Source organism: Ruditapes philippinarum, unplaced genomic scaffold, assembly GCF_026571515.1.
Source record: "Ruditapes philippinarum isolate M1 unplaced genomic scaffold, ASM2657151v2 ctg819_1_1_1_1, whole genome shotgun sequence".
Lineage (NCBI taxonomy): Eukaryota > Metazoa > Mollusca > Bivalvia > Venerida > Veneridae > Ruditapes > Ruditapes philippinarum.
In genome coordinates, this window is record NW_026851906.1 from 13,324 (window position 1) to 29,663 (window position 16,340).

At 35.8% G+C, this 16,340-nt stretch overlaps 2 protein-coding genes across 2 annotated transcripts; both read left to right on the top strand.

Moving 5' to 3' along the window:
• Nucleotides 1-8,697: 8,697 nt before the first annotated feature.
• LOC132742312 (uncharacterized) lies at nt 8,698-11,077 on the top strand. Its single transcript, XM_060730682.1, has 3 exons — nt 8,698-9,194; nt 10,087-10,266; nt 10,675-11,077. The coding sequence occupies exons 1-3, from the start codon at nt 8,936-8,938 to the stop codon at nt 10,851-10,853; spliced, it is 618 nt and encodes a 205-aa protein (XP_060586665.1). The 5' UTR covers nt 8,698-8,935; the 3' UTR covers nt 10,854-11,077.
• A 2,698-nt stretch (nt 11,078-13,775) lies between these two features.
• LOC132742323 (uncharacterized) lies at nt 13,776-15,906 on the top strand. Its single transcript, XM_060730692.1, has 2 exons — nt 13,776-13,974; nt 15,190-15,906. The coding sequence occupies exons 1-2, from the start codon at nt 13,806-13,808 to the stop codon at nt 15,366-15,368; spliced, it is 348 nt and encodes a 115-aa protein (XP_060586675.1). The 5' UTR covers nt 13,776-13,805; the 3' UTR covers nt 15,369-15,906.
• The last annotated feature ends 434 nt before the right edge of the window (nt 15,907-16,340 follow it).

Sequence of the window (16,340 nt, forward strand, 5' to 3'; positions counted from 1 at the left end):
ATTTCGGCAAGCATGTTGGATATGCAAAACCTAGATCCAAGGCTTGAATATAAATAAATATGCAATACCATAATTTTAAATTGGTCTTATTTTATACTGTTCTGTAATGACGACAACAGCTGAAAACTATTACATTCTGAAAATTTTAATATGGCGGCCATCTTGGATTTTGGCAGCCATCTTGGATTTGCACAACCTGGATCCGAGGCTTGAATATATATAAATGTGTAATATAATAAAGTGGTGCTATTTCATACTGACCTGTAAAGAATACAGCTGAAAAACTTTAATATTTTGAAAAATAAAAATAAATGGCGGCCATCTTGGATTTTGGCGGCCATTTTGGATTTGCACAACATGGATCAGAGGCCTGAATATAAATTAATCTGTAATATAATGAACTGATGCTTTTTTATACTATTCTAGGTATGACTACAGCCGAAATACCCAAATATTCTGAAAATTTTATATATGGCGGCCATCTTGGATTTTGGCGGCCATATTGGATTTTTAAAAAGTGGATCCCAGGCTAAAATGAATTGAAATACTATTTCCTACCACTATGCCAAGTTTCATGCTTTTCACAAGAGGTGCACAATTCACCCTATTTTATGCACGGATTTCTTGGACTATAACTACCTACCAGAAGTTCGAATTACCAACTATCGTCTGGTAGGTAGATGGGGATTCACACAAATAACCAACTGAGTTCCCTGGTCGACTTAGGGAACAAAGTGATACCATTTGGTAGAATTCATCTATCTTATTATATATCACACTATTTTGTGAAATACTATGTTCTGTTTTTAGAGAAATACATGTTAAATTCGAATAACCAACTACCTTCTGGCTGGTAGCTTGGTATTCACGCATATTACCAACTTAATCCCCTGGCGGACAAACGGACACAGGGTGTTTACATGTTGAAAACCTTTCTTGTTATATATCCGTTATATTTATTCCGGAAAGTTCTTTCTGTTTTCAGTGGAAAACATGCAAACTACCTTCTGGTTGATAGTTGGGGATTCGCGCCAGTTACACACTGAGTCCCCAGGTGAACATGTTGCTATGTTGGAGAATCAATCCTGCTTTTCATATCTGTTACATTTATTTCGGAAAAATACTTTTTAGGGGTAAACATATAAAGATCGAATCACCATCTATACCTTCTGCTAGGTAGGTGGGGAAATAACCAACTAAGGTCCCTGGTCGATTTATTTTGAAGGGGGTGTTTCCATATTATAGAAAACACATATCTTGTTGTATAATAAACGTTGATATGGAATATCCGAATTACCAACTACCATCTGGTAGGTAGTTGGGGATTCACGCGAATAACCAACTGAGTTCCCTGGTCGACGTAGAGTGCGGGGTGATACCGTTTGGTAGAATTCTTTATCTTGTCATATATCTGTTACTTTTATTCTGGAAAAAAAACTTAAGATAAAATTTACTAAGATTTTATTAAACTAAAACTATTTTGCTTGACGGGAAGTTAACGCAGTAAAGGCTTTTTTTGCATACTTTGACATTTATTTGGATTGAAAGTTTTGTTTGCAATATGTAAATTACATCTAATTTATATTACATTTATAAAAATTTTCATGAAAATAAGCATGAATCTGGAGGTTTGCTGCTACTTTTTTTCACTTTTCCGCCAACAGAAATATCTTAACCAGTAAAAATAGATTAAATGAGCCGCGTCATGACAAAACCAACATAGTGGGTTTGCGACCAGCATAGATCCAGACCAGCCTGCGCATTCGCGCAGTCTGATCAGGATCCATGCTGTTCGCTATCAGTTTCTCTACTTGTAATTGGGTTTGTAAGTCTGGATCCATGCTGGTCGCAAACCCATTATGTTTGTTTTGTCATGACGCGGCTCAAATAGACTTGTCTCAAACCACCATTTATCCTCATTGGTTACTTATCGTCAGTATTAGAACTGCGATTCTATTTAAAGAAACATGTTTTTTTCTGGTATGTTTTTTTTATCTCTTATCAACTGTCCTTTTACTGCTCGTTTGTGTAAAGTCTTTTATCATAACCCCTCAAGCTAGGACACGAAAGTCAGCCATTGTAAAACACTTTAGACTTAACAGCTATATTAACTATTTATGTGTGAACATTCAATTGTGTTACTCAATTTCTTGTTTACTAATGTGGTAATGTTTATAGGAACTTCAAAAATAGTTATAAATCAGAGCGGGCGCTGTAGTGCAGTGGTAACACTGTCTGACTACAAATCTAGGGGTTGCGAGTTCGACCCCCCGCTACTCCACTAAAATTACTTACAATCTTTCGTATGAAAATAAAAATAAAAAATCATTAATAAACACTATTCAAACACTTACAATCTTTCGTATGAAAAAAATAATAAAAATAAAAATTAATTCATAATCACTACTCAAACACTAAACTGACAAACATGACACACTTACACACATGATACTACTCACACTGACCAGGACAAAGGACACTACTGATGCACAGGATACTGCTGACACTGAACACTACTGACACTGAACACTACTGACACCCCTGACACTGAACACTACTGACACTGACCACTACTGACACTGCACACTACTAACCTGACACATGACACTACTGACACTGGACACTACTGACACTGAACACTACTGACAATGTACACTACTGACACTGGACACTACTGACACTTAACACCACTGACATATAACACTACTGACACTGAACACTACTGACACTGGACACTTCTGACACTGTACATTACTGACACTGTACACTACTGCCACAGGACACTACTGCCACAGGACACTACTGACACTGGACAGTACTGACACTAACCACTACTGACACTTAACACTACTGACACTGAACACTATTAACACTGGACACTACTGACACTGGACAGTACTGACACTAACCACTACTGACACTGAACACTTACTGACACTACTGACACTGGACACTACTGACAACGGACACTACTGATACTGGACACTACTACACTGGACACCACTGACACTGGACACCACTGACACTGGACACCACTGACACTGTACACCACTGACACTGGACACTACTGACAGTACTGACACTGAACACTATTAACATTGAACACTACTTACATTGAACACTACTTACACTGCACACTACTGACACTGGACACTACTGACACTGGACACTACTGACACTTGACACTACTGACACTGCACAGTGACACTACTGACACTTGACACCACTGACATTGGACACTACAGACACCACTGACAATGGACACTACTGACACTGGACACTACTGACACTGAACACTATTAACACTGGACACTACTGACACTGGACAGTACTGACACTAACCACTACTGACACTGAACACTACTGACACTACTGACACTGGACACTACTGACAACGGACACTACTGATACTGAACACTACTGACACTGGACACTACTGACACTAGATACTACTGACACATGACAGTACTGACACATGACACTACTGATACTGGACACCACTGACACTGGACACCACTGACACTGGACACTACTGACAGTACTGACACTGAACACTACTGACATGAACAATACTTACATTGAAACACTACTTACACTGCACACTACTGACACTGGACACTACTGCCAGTACTGACACTGGACACTACTGACACTGGACACTACTGACACTGGACACCTACTGACACTGGACACTACTGACACTTGACACTACTGACATTGAACACTACTGACACTGCACACTACTGACACTTGACACCACTGACATTGGACACTACTGACACTACTGACACTGACACTACTGACAACGGACACTACTGATACTGAACACTACTGACACTGGACACTACTGACACTAGATACTACTGACACATGACAGTACTGACACATGACACTACTGATACTGGACACCACTGACACTGGACACCACTGACACTGGACACTACTGACAGTACTGACACTGAACACTACTGACATTGAACAATACTTACATTGAACACTACTTACACTGCACACTACTGACACTGGACACTACTGCCAGTACTGACACTGGACACTACTGACACTGGACACTACTGACACTGGACACTACTGACACTGGACACTACTGACACTTGACACTACTGACATTGAACACTACTTGACACTGCACACTACTGACACTTGACACCACTGACATTGGACACTACTGACACCACTGACACTGGACACTACTGACACATGACAGTACTGACACATGACAGTACTGACACTGGACACTACTGACACTGAACACTACTGACACTGGACACTACTGACACTGGACACTACTGACACTGAACACTACTGACACTGAACACTACTGACACTGGACACTACTGACATTGAACACTACTGACACTGTACACTACTGACACTGGAAATTACTGACACACTGTCAAGACACACCTACCACTACAAAAACACACGCCTTACAAACAGCGCACTACTTGCACTACGGACACTACGGACACAAATAACAATACTCACATAACACATAGCATTTCCGCCACACATGACATTACTGACACATTGTACACACGCCACTACACACACTTGACATACAGGACACTACTCATATACTGACACAGCACACTACTTACACACAGACATGTAAGACACTATCCATACACATGTAGGACACTACATACCCACACACTGACACAGACATATACGACACTACGTACACACTGACACGAACATAATTATAGGACTCTACACACTTACACAGACATGTAGGACACTACACACTGAAAAAAACATGTAGAACACTACCCACACACTGATACAGACATGTAGGTCACTACCCACACACTGACAAAGAATTGTAGGACACCACACACTGACACATACATGTTATTCTTAGTCATCTCATGAACACATTGACACAGACATGTAGGTCACCATGCACACACCGACAAAGACATGTAGGACACAACACACTGACACAGACATGTAGGACACTACGCACACAAACAGCTAATATGACTCACAGGGAACTACTCAAATACAGACCTTACAAACAGGACACTATGTACACAGTGAACATGACACACAGGACACTATGTACACAGCGAACATGACACACAGGACACACATAGTAAACATGACTCACAGACCATGCGTCACAGAAACTCACACAGAACACTTCGATCAGAGGACACTAGTCACATGCTGGACATGACACATATAGTGTCATCATCAGTACATTAATTTTAAATACATGTATTGATAAACAGAAGTTAAACATATTTTTCTACTGTTTTTCGAAGGGATCCTAAAACAAAGATAAATAATCTTATAATGATAGTTAATTTAAATACCCGGTATTTTGCCTCAATTTTGACATGAACAGAAAATTAAAATTTTATTTGGGCAATGGTACAAACCACCTGTGGTGAACCTGCAACAACTGGAACAAGCTCTGCATCAAGAATGGCAAAATTCACCTCTAAATCGCTATTGACACCTTACTGGTTATTTGGCTACATAATGTCATTTTAGGTTACGTAATTGTCAACATTTACCAAAAATATCCACCAGTAAATGTTTTGTAAACGCTCCAACACCATACTTATAAACACTTTCATTTTCGGTTAAAAAACATATTTGCTTATGCGTCAATAATTTTGTTAAGAATAAACTAAACTCATAAATTTACTGGTCAATGATTACTAACTTTGTATCGCTACTTATCTTATTATTATTTCTTAGTCATCTCATGATAGTGCTTTTAATAACAGCCAATTTCAAATTTCTGAGGTGTGCTTAACTTAATTCCATGTGTATATATAATTTAATGCTTGAACTTTTGACATTATCTCCAAGGAACATACATTATGGAAAAAAGAAATACTTTTATATGATAAGTGAACGACAGCTTTTAGTAATTTATGTTATATTATTTGATTAAGATTGAAACGTTGATGTGATTCCACATAGGCATTTTGGATTTTTTTTCTCGAGATTTATTTACAATTTCTCGAAGGCCATGACCAATAACATGACTTAGAATAATTACTTACTCTTAATTATCTTTATTGTGAAAAATAACTAAAAAACATGTTTTTTTAAAACTATGAAGTTAAAAATCACACTAACATGCGATTTTCAAATTAAAGTCTGTTGTTACTGTTACTTCTTCACATCTTTCCTATTTAGTTCCCAGATGATTTAAGACATTCAAACGGACGGTTTTATACGGAGTCCCTTTAAGACGAAAAATATATTAAAGCCGTGTCATGACAAAACCAACATAATGGGTTTGCGACCAGCATGGATCCAGACCAGCCTGCGCATCCACAGGATCCATGCTGTTCGCTATCAGTTTCTTTACTTGTTATAGGGTCTGTAAGCGAACAGCATGGATCCTGATCAGACTGCGCTGGTCTGGATCCATGCTGGTCGCAAACCCATTATGTTGGTTTTGTCGTGACGCGGCTCATTTTTCCATACCGGTTTTTTTTTTCAAAAAAGTCTTTAAAAGGACAAACAACTAAATATGAATTTTATGCTTCATTTATAAATCCTTGTTTTAAAGTGGACTTTTCTTCATTGGGCACATGTTCCTTAAGTATTGTAAATATTGATGATAAAACAAACAATGAAAATGTACCATTTGAACAATCTTTATTTTTGGATAAAATGAAACATTTGTATGATAAATGATAATATCCTGTTCTAGAACAATTTATCTCATGTTATATATAGATGTATAATATATTATGTATTTCACATTTGTTCTGTCAATAAAGGTTAATTAAACAAATATTTCTTTCCTTATTTGTTTTGTCACCCAGCCCATTGCTAATAGAGATGTGGCTGGCACATTCAGCCAGTCAACTAACACCTATGTACGTAATCAGACATTAAGCCCAAGCTTATCATGGTTTAATAACATGTTTAAACTAATCATAGCTACACCAGGGGTCCGCTTCACACTTTACGGTTTCCCGTGAGGACCATCGCGACGAACACATAACTCGAAACAACGAAAACACGAAAATACGATGATGAAAAGACGATCATTTCATCGTCGTGGTTTCATTGTTTCGTTATTTCGACTTTTCATCATCGTACTTTCGACTTTTCACCATCGTGTTTTCAAGTTATATGTGTGTGTGTCGCGATGGCACTAACGGGACACCGTAATAGTCGTATTTTTAATGTCACTCGTTGCTAAGTAAAACTGCGTGTACGTCATCACAAGGTGGACAAAGCAGTCATTTCATTAACATTGCTTCATTTTTTGCATTATAGAGTTGTCTTTTTATGGTGTCAAAAAAGGTGATACGATGCCATTATTGTAGACAATTGTTTCCAAACAGCTCTACATCTGCTAAGCTGGTTACGTATAAAAAAGATAACGTCGGCAGACAAGTTACAATGAATCCCTGTAAAAGTTTAATATTGCATTTGAAAAACAAAATATATAGCGCCGTTTTAATGCATTTTGATGTTCATTTTTTGGGATCCATTCTTGATAAAAGTTCAAGCTGATCAGAACATAAGAAGTCTTTTGAATACTTTACCTTAATTATCTATCATAACCAAATCGTATTATAAAAATAATAACTGCAAGCCTTTGCATACAAATTAAGTTAAAGTTGTGTGGTTTTGTTTGAAATTAGCTATAGCATCATTATTTAATTCGACTTTTATAACTATAAGCATGTGTGCAAGGAAATGATAGAATGGAAATTAGTTTATAGATTGTGACAAAACTACCGCAGCGCTGTGTATAATGACAAGGGGGTCCTGCTGAGAAATTCAATTAATGAATAATCAAATTCACGTGGATATGTTATAAGTTTGATCTAAAAACAGTCCAAATATTGATCTTACAGGTTGAAAAATTCTTTTTTATTATGAGTTTTTATCAATATACCTTGTAAATCAGTTTTCTTCCACCCAAATTTGAAAAAAGGTCAATAAAAGCGAAGTCTTTGTTAAATGACCTTCACTGGTATAAACATTCAATACATTTGTATATTGACCTAACTTGCTAAAATTGTATAATTACTCGTTAAATCACCTTCAAAATCACAACATGGTTTTTTTCACGTTATTATTTACAAATTGTTTAAAAAAGCACTCTTCTGTCGATATAATTACGTTTCTGTTTAAAATGTGACTTTAAGTGACATTTCAATTTATGTGGGTTTCAAAGTTAAATATAACTTTAATGATTACCGATCAATGCTATTGGATTTTTTATGTAAAGTCGTTGTTTGTTTTTGCTGGGTTTTTTTTAAGTTTTATCTTTGTGAACTTTATAACAAGTTATTTTTTTATTATTCAGAAGTTAACTATAACAACGTTTTTTTGTTGTTGTTGTTTTTTGTCAACACATTCAGTACTCATAAGATTGGTAAAGACTTTTAATTAATTAATCAATTATTATAATGCTATTGTGATAATATTTTATTGTTATTGTTATCATTATTGAATAAGAGTGATTGGCGTGGTAATCTATATTTCTTTGACAGTACTTCTCGTATATTTCGATTTCACGAATAAATCTGTTTCGGCATGGACACGTTTCGAATTGTTTATCTCAGCGATTTTCTAGTGTTAAGAATTTTCAGAAAGAATGTTTGACAGCGACTTCCTTGTGTAAAGGAGATTTCGGTCAGAGTGTTTGACCTGTGTTCTTTTCATCGCTTTCTGTGTCATTAAACAATACGTTTTACTTTATGAAAAGGTATATTGAAGCATGACTTGTTGACGCCCTAGTAACGTTGCAATAACTGGACTTATTCAAGTATATTAATGAAGATGGTTCTTCTGATTTGTACTGATATTCTATGATAGCTCGAAATTTGAGGAAATATGGCTCATCACTTCAAACGATTTAAAATAAAATTCTAACGACTGACTGGTTTCTTATTTGAATTTTACGGTTGCCTGCATTTCAGAAATGCCACTAAAGAAGGGGATAGTGGGTTTAATTCCGGCAGCAATCGTTATCTTGTTTTTATCATTAGCCATTGGTGTGACTAAATGGCAGGACAAGGTTGATGATTTGACGGTTTATATTGAGCATGAAAGATATGCTGATTTATGGGAATTCTGCAACCGGACAATTTTGACTTATTCTAAGTCGACGGGTTCTGGTCTGGGGTCTGAAACAGTCAGGGAAACGTCGCCAACATCATGCGCCGACATTGCTGACGTCTGTAAGTATGATATTTACAATGTTTTATAATACTGCAAGATTGTAACGTTACTTTTCATTGGATAATCGTGACTTTTACGAGTGTATGGCTTTATATACACGGCTGCTGTCAATTTATGAAGAAATCTCTCTTTTCTCCGTTTGCTTTTCTATAAATTCGTTATAAATATTCCTGAAAGGTTATATGACAGTATATGGACGGTTGTTTGCAATATAACCCACGCTTAGCGACCGTCAAATTTCGCTAACTTTGTACACAGCATTGCTTATTAGGAGATCGAAACATTTGAATGTCCGACTATGCCATGAGCAGTTTAAACCATGCCAGGAATTGAGAATTACCGGTACATTTAGCCAGTTCGCATAGCTCAATTGGTTAGAGCGCGAGACTTGTAATCTCTACATTGTGGGTTCGATTACCGGGCTTGCCAACTAAAATTACTTATCAGTCTTTAGGATGAGTTCCGTGTATGAGTGCTTAAACACTTGGCACGTTATAGAACCAGGAGAAGCTTCTGCCATGTAATAAAGGAATCTTACTATATCTTGCACCATCCTCCGAAATATAAAAATGACTTATACTCTTCCAGAGGACTCGCCCATATGGGCAACCGCTGGCAAGTATAAATTTACTCAAACACACGCCCGCGCGCACGCACGCACGCACACACACACACACACACACACACACATAAATCCCAATCACATTACAGTGCCGAAAAACGCCGAATGTCAGAACGGTAACATTATTTCTGATTCTTTTATTTGATATATATTCTGTTTCATAACTTGATTATATGATATATTAGTCAGATAAATGTGCGTGTTAGTGTAAGATATTCTTTAGTGATTGACTCAATCTTATCTCAATGTTGCATTTTGTCATAATTCAGTCACAGCCAGGATGACTAAGTTCAACAATATAGTAAAGAATGTAATGTTTGCTGCTCTTGCCTGTATTGTTATAGCCTGCCTGGGAATCTTGGTGAAGTATTTCATATTGAAGGAATGGATACACGAGAAATTACAGATCAGACTTGGTTTTATATCTGCTGCCATGGCTTTTTTCTCAGGTACATATATGCATCCAGATTGATACAGATGATAGGGGGGATTCGTGTATCAGCATATAAAGAATGCTCATTAATAGTTTGATTTTAAAGCTAGTTAATTAATATTTGGTCCTCTTAAAATGAAGCATGGGTGATAAGTTAAGCTATTGAAATAAAAGATTATGATGATGATAATGATGATAAAGAAGCTGACGAAGAATAAAAAGAATATAGTAATGAAGATGATGAAGAAGAAGAAGAAGATGATGATGATGATGATGATGATGATGATGATGATGATTATGATGATGGTGTTGGTAACCACAGTCTTATCATACAAACCTTTTACTTTATTGATGTATCCATTTAAAACGTTTTTGCTCATGGACCTCTAAACTTTGAATAGTTATACCTTGTTGTACTTTGCAGGTGCTCTAGCTATAGTGGCGTTCGGTGTGTATAACGTTGAAGTTAAATATGAAGGATTTACTCCCCATGCCGGTTTTTATCTGACCTTGACAACAGGAATATTATCGTGGATATCTTCGGTTTTGTTTCTTTCGAGTAGCCTTTGTATTGGAGCGAGCATGTACCCGGATATGACGTAATAGGTTATGTCGATACAGAAGAATTTCTTTCACCAATAATAAACTGCATTTACAAAACATTTTGCTGGAACAAAATGTTACGTTAAGATAGATATAAAAAGCGTGACCTGATTTATTGCTATTCATTGTGAAATAATTGAATTCATTTTTCTTTAATGTATATTTAGTAAGCAAATAAAAATTTATGATATTATCATATGGTTTGTATGTTATTGAAAAATAGTTCTAATTGAAGCATGTCATCTAAATCCTGTATATTCTTTGGAGTGAAAACCCCTGTTGCATTGGCTATTTTGAATAATTATAGGGTAACTTTGAGGTTTAACGGATCACAATTTCAACATGTATTATTTTAGGATATAGTTGTTTAACTGAGCCAAGAATGTTCGGGAATCTCCAAAGATTATAAAGATATGTTCACATGTGTTTTGCCTTTTTCACTTTGGTAGATTAGTAATGTATTTGGAGCTGTGAAATAATAGGCCTAGCATTGACCGAAATATGGCATTTATGCCCGTAAATTGTTCTTTAACTTTCAAAATTTAGCAGTAAGGCAGTAATTACATCTACACACGCAATGATTAACTGGCATATAGATCTACGTAAAAATGCTATTGTATAGCAAGGGGACATAACTGACAACTCTCGAGTGATATTAGGGTATTTTTACAATAAAACCCGCGCCCTCTACATAAAAACTTCTTTGATTATTTTAGAGAGAGGATAAACTGCAAAATTTGAATCTTGAAAATTCATGTTATTAAGATTGTCAATTTTGAAAAAAAAAGAAAACAAGACCAATACATACAGCGAGAAAAGGGTTAAAGATGTGCATGGTAGTTTCAATTTACAAATCAATATTGTAAATGTGCTATTCACCCGCTTCTTTATTAAAACGCATAAAGAGCTAAATTAACAAAATGTTTATTTTACACATTACGTACTTTTCAACAAAAGCTGTTTAAGATGTGATTAAAGGGTTTTGTAAAATAGCTATTTACAAATTTGATATATCAAAAATTACTTGTTATGAAGTTCGGTTATTGATAATATTGATTATTATATTGATATAAGCGGGCTTTAAGCCTTATATTGAAGAAAATATTTATTTATGATTAAATTTATTTTAGATACAAAACTATGGCGTTTTATGAACGGATATTTATGCTGAAATATAAAATGCCTATATTTTTATGTTAGACATAATCATGTGTCTTTTATGTAAGACATATATAATGTATTTGATCACAAGGGAATTAATCCTTTTCAAATTCATGTAACGTTAAACAGAGAGTGCTTAAATATCATGGAATGGCTTAGAAATGGTTAGGATTTGAAAAACTGAATAATTGGATATTTCTGTGTTAATAATTAAGAATAAATATCCTGGTAATAATGTAACAACTGCGATCACGTGTCATATGTAATAATATTTCAGTGCGTTCGTTGTTGGTGTTGTTTTTGTTCTATCAATTTAGCCGAATGATTATGACTACGATGAGAATGTAATGCTTTTAAAAATAAAATGAAGGACAAAATAAATCAATCCGGTTAATTAATACAACGATGTAAATATCTCTAAACGTACCTAAAGCAGACGAAACTTTTATATGTACCACTCTCACGTGCATTATTGATTGTTGGTGATGTCACCGAAGGCGGGGCTTATCGGGCTTATACCAGCATTAACCGCTATTTCATTTCTAGCAGTGGCGATTGGCGTGGATAAGTGGCAGTATAAGAACGAGCAGGTTTCTAAGTACGTGGAATTTCAAGGTCACGGTGGGTTGTGGAAGTTTTGCAATGACACAACAAGGACCTATTCCCAGTCGATTGGGATGAATGTAGTCACAGTAAAAGAGACTTTGATTTCCGTCTGTTATGATTTTACTGATATTTGTAAGTATAGCAGCAAAAGAATAATTAAAAATATTTGTTTTTCAATATTAAGATAAGTTTTCCGATGCAATTGCGAAATACATTTTGTTGGAAATAGCATTGGGATGGGCTCCTTACGTATTGAGGAAGATTGAAATTTGTACTTATGTGAAATTAAATATACTACAGAAAACAATGCATCATACATTTGTCTCTTAAATTTCACTTTATGGTATGATGGCTGATTTGGTACACTTTGCGCGTTGCGTTGTCGATAGCGACCACACAACCTATATCATTATCACCTTTTCGTCTTGTCGACAGCGCGTTGTCGGACTTTCGTTTAGTCGTCATGATGTCGCTAACGATGCACGCCAAACGGCGCGTTGCCGTGCGACGTGTTGTCGCAATGACACATTGTCTCTCGGCTCAAATCGAAGGATTGGCTATTTGTATGTATAATATATATGAGCCGCGTCATGACAAAACCAACATAATGGGTTTGCGACCAGCATGGATCCAGACCAGCCTGCGCATCCGCGCAGTCTGATCAGGATCCATGCTGTTCGCTTACCAACTCTATTACAAGTAGAGAAACTGATAGCGAACAGCATGGATCCTGATCAGACTGCGCGGATGCGCAGGCTGGTCTGGATCCATGCTGGTCGCAAACCCATTATGTTGGTTTTGTCGTGACGCGGCTCATATAATATATTATATATCATGCACCACCATGAAAACGTGTAATGTATTTATATAAGATCACGAATATGGCGATAATTAGACATATAATACGGTGCGTGGTGTTAATTTGTTCATGTAATTGTATACCTTAATATTCTAAATAATCTAAACTGATAAGGGGATTATAAAAACATTATAATTATTATTTTGTCTGAAGGGGATTTTCTAATATTGCTAAAAAAGACCTTGCCGGCTTTTATAAGTACATATATATCAAACGCATTTACAATGTAACCTGGTCAAATGCATTCATTAGAAAGGTTATCAATTCGAATTATAATTCCAACTACATGTATAATCCTTTGTAATTACATTCCAGGTTCTCAAAGAATGTCATATTACCTAAGTGTGGTACAGTATGCTCTGTTTGCTAGTATAGCCTTTATGTTTCTGGGAATTCTTTTGATACTCGTAAAACATTGCCTGCTGAAGGAATGGAAGCACGAGAAACAACAGATGGTGTTGGGGTTCATCTCTGCGGCGTTTGCCTTTCTAACAGGTAATTCTTTATTTGTTAAAAGCTAACTGTATCCTGATGTATTAGATTTTCTTAAATTCTGCTGTGTAATGTCATATTTTCGTACATCTGCACGTTACCTTGAAATTGAACCTGGTCGATACAGTGGAGCAGATGAGCATTTAGAATATGTAAATTATGTCAAGTTGAGGTAGAAGATGAGTACCATTTCTTATTAAAATGTTCTAGACTTTCAAACAGTCGAACACAATTTATTCCTAGAAAGTTTCACGACAAACAATGTTTTCAATCTATTGTCTTTCTGCTGAGTAGCAGAAACGATGCACTGATTAAAATAGTGTTATATATATTTATTATGCTCAATTAGAAAGAAAACGTATACTTGAACAACTTAAGAAATACAAATGAAAGAACTGATATGATTGGATTTGCTGGTGTGTCGCAGATAGCATTGTATTTATATGTATTTATGTCATTTGTTGATCTTGGACCGATGTCTTTTTTTGCCATTGCCATTGTTAAAAGCTATTCGTCAGTAGCCATTGCTACTTTTACCGACCTATGGAGAGTGGAAGCTTACTTTGTACTAAATATATAATAGCTGTGTTTACAACAGTAGTGTATAATAATTGCTACACCAAGAAGCTTATTTCCATTGGTTAATGGTCACAAATGGGTAACTGTTGCCATCTTGGACGCCCTCTTGAATTTCTTGGCCGGCACCAAATTTCTGATTTGGGGTGTATTATCAGTCAGCCAGTTTGTACATGTATTACCTTTTAGTTTAAACACTATTTTATTTATAAAGATTTCATTTACATGGTATTTGACAAATAATACATTGCACGGATTGAGTAGGAAGCTTGTAAAGCTATTTTAGAAACTCTCTGTATGCTTTTACTACAAAATAGTGTATGCATACTGATTCAAAATGACCTTTTTATACTTTAAGAGACTACCTTAAGGTAATTTTTCATACAACTCCATAAATAAGGTGCCAAACTATAAGTGTCCCATTTTAGTAGAAAACTGTGCAGGGTGTCTAACATCTGCGATGTCATGTATTATGATACAAACTTCTGTATTCAGTTAATATTTTGATTGGCATAATTTCAATAATTGACGGGATCCAAAAATCAGGAAAACGAAATACAAAACTAGGTTCGCTTCGCAACTTTCTTTCTGAAGTGAGGCAGTAAAAGCTAAAAAAAATACAATAGTTTGTTTTCTTTTCAGGTATTCTCGCAGTATTAGCGTTTGGGATATTTCATGTAGAACTGGTGTTAGATGGTTATTCTCTTCATGCTGGATTTTACCTTACTGTGATAGCGTGGCTGTTGTCATGGGTTACTGGGTCAATATTTCTAGTGGATAGTATTTGCATTGGAGCTAAAATGTATCCGGACTTGAAATAAATTGTTACCAGTAGCCACAATGTACTGATACAAGGGCATTTTACCATAATAACATTTTGTACATACTCTATTATTATTGTTTGTTCCAGTCTTACTTTACATTCAAAAAGAAACCCTGTTTAACTGTTTTGCAATCCAGACACCATGATATTCCGGTCTGGGTTTCATAGAAAGTCCTAAGTCTGAAATTATAGAAAGTCCTAAGTCTGAAATCAGTCTTATGACCAAAACTTAAACAGTTTTGCGTTTCAAAAAAAAAATGTACCCTATAAAAAGAAAACATAAGACCCCTATGCTATGACTCTTAATTTCTGAATAGCAATGCTGATAGGCATTTACACATTGCGAGTAAAAGGTTCTGTCATTGTATTTCTTAACTTTTTTTCCGGAGAATGAATTCATTTATAGTATACAGTATTTGACTGAAGATAAAGATATTTATTGAAATGGTCTTAAGTTAGTTCTAAAGTTGATTTTATGTCTTAGGACTTAGGATACACTGAGGACTTTCTATGAAAGGCAGACCAGTTCACTTAAATTGATAAGGACGGTACAACAAAAATCCCATTTAGCATGCGCCAATTGTTACAGTTATTGAGAATAATAGCAACTGTTAAATCATTACTTTTTATGCAAAAAGTACTCAAAACCGAGCATGAGTACAATAAATATTTTGTTGCTCATGGTTTAACGGTTTTATCAAAATATTGCTCAAAATATCTTCTGACCCTAAGATAACCTGCTGGAATCTGCAGTGTTAAGCTGTAACCACGACTCACGAGCACCAAGCCGTGTCAGTCAGCTGGCTTTATGAACTATAAGCTGACTAAGTGTTCATCTTAATATCCCCAAAACTGTAACTGGACAGTTCCTAAAATGATGTAGGACAAGTCCATTAAACAAGAGCTGGCGGTAGGACAGCAACGCTCGACTATTCTTAGTGCTTGTTAGTAAAAAAAAATGCTTGATAGA